The 6,886-nt window shown below is 48.3% G+C and overlaps 1 protein-coding gene across 1 annotated transcript in view; it reads right to left on the bottom strand.

Moving 5' to 3' along the window:
• Positions 1-286: 286 nt before the first annotated feature.
• AGPAT3 (1-acylglycerol-3-phosphate O-acyltransferase 3) overlaps positions 287-6,886 on the bottom strand; it is an 18,383-nt gene continuing 11,783 nt past the window's right edge. The window contains exons 5-8 of the mRNA XM_056551938.1: positions 4,363-4,465; positions 2,374-2,449; positions 2,056-2,254; positions 287-1,447 (exon numbers count right to left, since the gene is read on the bottom strand). Of these exons, the coding sequence (XP_056407913.1) occupies positions 1,359-1,447; positions 2,056-2,254; positions 2,374-2,449; positions 4,363-4,465 (467 nt within the window). The 3' untranslated portion in view covers positions 287-1,358. The remainder of the gene's footprint in view (positions 1,448-2,055; positions 2,255-2,373; positions 2,450-4,362; positions 4,466-6,886) is intronic.

The following is a 6,886-nucleotide window of genomic DNA, read 5'->3' on the forward strand; positions in this document are numbered from 1 at the left end:
AGCCCCTGTATGCCTTGGCCCAGGCCCCCTGGTTGGTCCAGACCCTGTATGCATTTGGCCCAGGCCCCCTGGTTGGTCCAGACCCTGTATGCATTGACCCATGCCTCCTGGTTGGCCCAGGCCCTGTGTGTGCGAGTTGGTGCCGGGTCGCCAATGGTCATCACAGATTTTCCCATATACATATCGTGATGCCATTGAGATATATTGTGCAGCCATAACTACTAACTAGACACCACACCCAAACCCAATGAACGACGGCACACCCAGAAAGCAGGGACGCGCAGAGCAGGTTTCATCTCTTTATTTTACTCCTAGCTTTTCTTTACAGGGAGGGAAAGAGGTGACATGGAAGCATCACTACAGTGTTCACACGTATGACGCACGCGTTTGTCTCCTGTGTGGACACTGAAGAGAAGGTGGCGAGGAGACGTAGTACTACTAGTCTCAGATCGCCGCTTTGTTCTCCAGGGACAGAAGCGTGCGCACACTGGATTAGCCCTACTATTCAGTACCTCCTCCCTATGGGACGATGATAAGTCTGATAAACATGATATGACGTGCGGCCACCTCTGATACACGCTACTGACATGTTAAGGTCTAAACCGCTAAACCCTGCTGGAGGCAGCCATGTGACCATGTGATATGACACCGGAACCTCATGGAACAGGAAGAGGATGAGATGCGAAGCTCCGGGAGAGATGGACAGGCAGAATTGTCAGGTGATTGGTGGAGGGGGTTACACGGGATCCTCATCTTTAGGACCATAACCTGAGTCCAATGATTACGTAAAAAATAACGGAGTGATGGGTGCAGAACAATACATTCACAGTAGCTGCTGTGTGCAGAGCCGTTCTGCCTGCAGAGCAATGGGTAATGGTGGTGCACCACGGGGCGTCGAACGCGCAACAAGAAGTCACACAAAGGCCTCCTGCTGGGGCCAACTCCGTTTATCTTCATCCCGGTGACGAGGCTCCGTTGTTTGCCGTGACTGCAGTGGAAGGGGGAAAAAAAGACAGCTCAGGATCCTAGCGGGCTGCATGAGTGTACGGGGCAGAGAGCGGAGAACAGCAGTAATACTATGGAGAAAGGTCCGAAGGTGGTGGGAGAAGAAAGAAGTGTGGGGTGGGAGGCGAGCATAATGGGGACCCAGTGTAGAGAAGAGGGGAGCAGAGGACACAGCCTCGGTGCCACACGGCAAGCAGGGCGCAGCTTTTTCTTGCGCCCATGAAATGTCAGATTCCTTACTGGCGCTCAGTCAGCCAGTCCTGACAGGTCCCACTCCTCCTCCTCAGTCCATGTTAGTACGAAATAGAAAGCAAGATAAAGTCCAGACTGCCTCAGAATCATGCCGCCCGCAGCTAATCTGTCTTCTTCACCGAGCTGTTACCGTAACTGGAGCCCCGCTCGATCTCCGTCACACCGATCAGACGCCGTACGGCAAACGAGGCTGCGGAGATAAAGAGACACAAAAAGGGTCAGAAGAGGAGGGAGCAAGAGGGTCACGGAAGAGGGTCACAAGGGGAGGAAGAGGGTCACAAGGGGAGGAAGAGGAGCACAAGGGGGGGAAGAGGAGCACAAGGGGGGGGAAGAGGAGCACAAGGGGGGGAAGAGGAGCACAAGGGGGGGAAGAGGAGCACAAGGGGGGGAAGAGGAGCACAAGGGGGGGAAGAGGAGCACAAGGGGGGGAAGAGGAGCACAAGGGGGGGAAGAGGAGCACAAGGGGGGGAAGAGGAGCACAAGGGGGGGAAGAGGAGCACAAGGAGGGGAAGAGGAGCACAAGGAGGAAGAGGAGCACAAGGAGGAAGAGGAGCACAAGGAGGAAGAGGAGCACAAGGAGGAAGAGGAGCACAAGGAGGAAGTGGAGCACAAGGAGGAGCACAAAAGAGGAAGAGGAGCACAAGGAGGAGCACAAAAGAGGAAGAGGAGTACAAAAGAGGAAGAGGAGCACAAAAGAGGAAGAGGAGCACAAAAGAGGAAGAGGAGCACAAAAGAGGAAGAGGAGCACAAAAGAGGAAGAGGAGCACAAAAGAGGAAGAGGAGCTGGGACTTCACTACCTGTCCACATGAAGCCCATAAATGACAAGATGAGCAGAGGCGAACCGCTGGAAAAGATGCCGATCGCAAACGATATAAGTGGTGAGAGCAGAAGCGTGGCCCAGAACAGGAAGTTCAGCAGGGTCCATGGCCGACGGCTGGGCACAATCTGAGGACCGGGGAAGGTTCCCTCCTGAATGTACCGCTCCTGTAAAGCATCCTGAAAAACAAGAACCATAACCACGTCACATGACAGCTAAACATCCATGGTGCATAAAACACTACAGCAGCCCTCCAGGAAACCCACCGACCCCTGGGCTATGCTCGGGGGCAGCATACCTTCTCCTGGTAGAGCTTGTGCAGCCAGGCTGCGGCCTCCCGCTCGTCTTCTGGGATCTCCTCCAATGGAAAGCGTCTGAAAAGACAAAACAGTGAAGACCAGGAAAAGGGAGGACAAAATGGAGAAGGGATCAGGAGGAAGGAGAGGTCATCAGAACGGGGGAGGACAAGATGGAGAAGGGATCAGGAGGAAGGAGAGGTCATCAGAATGGAGGACAAGATGGAGAAGGGATCAGGATGAAGGAGAGGTCATCAGAATGGGGGACAAGATGGAGAAGGGATCAGGAGGAAGGAGAGGTCATCAGAATGGGGGAGGACAAGATGGAGAAGGGATCAGGAGGAAGGAGAGGTCATCAGAATGGAGGACAAGATGGAGAAGGGATCAGGAGGAAGGAGAGGTCATCAGAATGGAGGACAAGATGGAGAAGGGATCAGGATGAAGGAGAGGTCATCAGAATGGGGGACAAGATGGAGAAGGGATCAGGAGGAAGGAGAGGTCATCAGAATGGGGGACAAGATGGAGAAGGGATCAGGAGGAAGGAGAGGTCATCAGAATGGGGGACAAGATGGAGAAGGGATCAGGAGGAAGGAGAGGTCATCAGAATGGGGGAGGACAAGATGGAGAAGGGATCATGAGGAAGGAGAGGTCATCAGAATGGAGGACAAGATGGAGAAGGGATCAGGAGGAATGAGAGGTCATCAGAATGGGGGAGGACAAGATGGAGAAGGGATCAGGAGGAAGGAAAGGTCATCAGAATGGGGGAGGACAAGATGGAGAAGGGATCAGGAGGAAGGAGAGGTCATCAGAATGGAGGACAAGATGGAGAAGGGATCAGGAGGGAGGAAGGAGAGGTCATCAGAACAGGGGAGGACAAGATGGAGAAGGGATCAGGAGGAAGGAGAGGTCATCAGAACAGGGGAGGACAAGATGGAGAAGGGATCAGGAGGAAGGAGAGGTCATCAGAATGGAGGACAAGATGGAGAAGGGATCAGGAGGAATGAGAGGTCATCAGAATGGAGGACAAGATGGAGAAGGGATCAGGAGGAAGGAGAGGTCATCAGAACAGGGGAGGACAAGATGGAGAAGGGATCAGGAGGAAGGAGAGGTCATCAGAATGGAGGACAAGATGGGGAAGGGATCAGGAGGAATGAGAGGTCATCAGAATGGAGGACAAGATGGAGAAGGGATCAGGAGGAAGGAGAGGTCATCAGAATGGAGGACAAGATGGAGAAGGGATCAGGAGGAAGGAGAGGTCATCAGAATGGAGGACAAGATGGAGAAGGGATCAGGAGGAAGGAGAGGTCATCAGAATGGAGGACAAGATGGAGAAGGGATCAGGAGGAAGGAGAGGTCATCAGAATGGAGGACAAGATGGAGAAGGGATCAGGAGGAAGGAGAGGTCATCAGAATGGAGGACAAGATGGAGAAGGGATCAGGAGGAAGGAGAGGTCATCAGAACAGGGGAGGACAAGATGGAGAAGGGATCAGGAGGAAGGAGAGGTCATCAGAATGGAGGACAAGATGGAGAAGGGATCAGGAGGAAGGAGAGGTCATCAGAATGGAGGACAAGATGGAGAAGGGATCAGGAGGAAGGAGAGGTCATCAGAATGGAGGACAAGATGGAGAAGGGATCAGGAGGAAGGAGAGGTCATCAGAATGGAGGACAAGATGGAGAAGGGATCAGGAGGAAGGAGAGGTCATCAGAACGGGGGAGGACAAGATGGAGAAGGGATCAGGAGGAAGGAGAGGTCATCAGAATGGAGGACAAGATGGAGAAGGGATCATGAGGAAGGAGAGGTCATCAGAACGGGGGACAAGATGGAGAAGGGATCAGGAGGAAGGAGAGGTCATCAGAACAGGGGAGGACAAGATGGAGAAGGGATCAGGAGGAAGGAGAGGTCATCAGAACAGGGGAGGACAAGATGGAGAAGGGATCAGGAGGAAGGAAGGAGAGGTCATCAGAACGGGGAAGGACACGGATAACTCACCTGACACACATGTCCGCCTCATATTTCTTCCCATATAATATCCCCAGTAAAGATGGATTCTTATTTTCACGGAAATTCAGGGTAACGTCGTACACAGCAGATACTGCAAGAGGACAAGAGAAATGTACAGGATATAGTCATGGCGGTAAATGTCGTCCCTCCTGAAATGTCTCTATATAATGAAGTATTCCTCACAGGAAAGGATTGCAGTAACACAGGTTTATTCCCTCTGTATATATATATATATAGATCTCCTCTCCTCTGTGTATATATATAGATCTCCTCTGTATATATATATAGATCTCCTCTCCTCTGTATATATTATATATATATATATATATATATATATATATATAGATCTCCTCTCCTTTGTATATATATATATATATATATATATATTGCAGTAACACAGGTTTATTCCCTCTGTATATATTATATATATATATATATATATATAGATCTCCTCTCCTCTGTATATATATAGATCTCCTCTCCTCTGTATATATATGTATATATATATATATATATATATATATAGATCTCCTCTCCTCTGTATATATAGATCTCCTCTGTGTATATATCTCTCTCCTCTGTATATTATATATATATATATATATATATATATATATATATATATATATATATATATATATATATATATATATATATTGCAGTAACACAGGTTTTGCTATACACATGTTTATTCCCTTTGTGTATATATATATATATATATAGATCTCCTCTCCTCTGTATATATATATATATATATATAGATCTCCTCTCCTCTGTATATATATATATATATATATATATATATATATATATATATATATATATATATATATATATATATATTGCAGTAACACAGGTTTTGCTATACACATGTTTATTCCCTTTGTGTATATATATATATATATATAGATCTCCTCTCCTCTGTATATATATATATATATATATAGATCTCCTCTCCTCTGTATATATATATATATATATATATATATATATATATATATATATATATATATATATATATATATATATATATTGCAGTAACACAGGTTTTCCTATACACATGTTTATTCCCTTTGTGTGTATTGGAACTAAACCAAAAAAGGAGGAAAAAAAGCAAATTGGACATAATGTCACCAAACTCCAAAAATGGTCCGGACACAATTATTGGCCCCTTAACTGAATATTTGGTTGCACCCTTTGGAAAAAATAAGTGAGATCAGTGTCTTCCTATAACCATCAATAAGCTTCTTACACCTCTCAGCCGGAATGTTTGACCACTCTTCCTATAAGCATCAATAAGCTTCTTACACCTCTCAGCTGGAATGTTGGACCACTCTTCCTATAACCATCAATAAGCTTCTTACACCTCTCAGCCGGAATGTTGGACCACTCTTCCTATAAGCATCAATAAGCTCCTTACACCTCTCAGCCGGAATGTTGGACCACTCTTCCTATAACCATCAATAAGCTTCTTACACCTCTCAGCCGGAATGTTGGACCACTCTTCCTATAAGCATCAATAAGCTTCTTACACCTCTCAGTCGGAATGTTGGACCACTCTTCCTTTACAAACTGCTCCCGGTCTCTTATTGGACGGCGCCTTTTCCCAACAGTAATTATAAGATCTCTCCACAGGTGATCAATGGGATTTAGATCTGGACTCATTGCTGACACTTCAGAACTCTCCAGCGCTTTGTTGTCATCCATTTCTGGGGCTTTTTGACGTATGTTTGGGGTCATTGTCCTGCTGGAAGACCCAAGATCTCGGACACAAACCCAGCTTTCTGACACTGGGCTGTACAGTGCCACCCAAAATCCATTGGTAATCCTCAGATTTCATGATGTCTTGTACACATTCAAGACCCAGAGTGCCAGAGGCAGCAAAACAACCCAAAACATCACTGACCTCCCCCATATGTCACTGTAGGTACTGTGCTCTTCTCTTTGTAGGCCTCATTCCGTTTTCGGTAAACAGTAGAATGATTTGCTTTACCAAAAAGATCTATCTTGGTCTCATCTGTCCACAAGACGTTTTCCCAGAAGGATTTTGGTTACTCAAGTTCATGTTGGTAAAATGTAGTCTTTCTTTTTTCTGTCTCTGTGTCAGCAGTGGGGTCCTCCCGGGTCTCGTCAGCAGCGGGGTCCTCCCGGGTCTCTCTCCTCCACAGCAGGGTCCTCCCGGGTCTCTCTCCTCCACAGCAGGGTCCTCCCGGGTCTCTCTCCTCCACAGCAGGGTCCTCCCGGGTCTCTCTCCTCCACAGCAGGGTCCTCCCGGGTCTCTCTCCTCCACAGCAGGGTCCTCCCGGGTCTCTCTCCTCCACAGCAGGGTCCTCCCGGGTCTCCTCCACAGCAGGGTCCTCCCGGGTCTCCTCCACAGCAGGGTCCTCCCGGGTCTCCTCCACAGCAGGGTCCTCCCGGGTCTCCTCCACAGCAGGGTCCTCCCGGGTCTCCTCCACAGCAGGGTCCTCCCGGGTCTCCTCCACAGCAGGGTCCTCCCGGGTCTCCTCCACAG

Source organism: Hyla sarda, unplaced genomic scaffold (genome assembly GCF_029499605.1).
Source record: "Hyla sarda isolate aHylSar1 unplaced genomic scaffold, aHylSar1.hap1 scaffold_1281, whole genome shotgun sequence".
NCBI lineage: Eukaryota > Metazoa > Chordata > Amphibia > Anura > Hylidae > Hyla > Hyla sarda.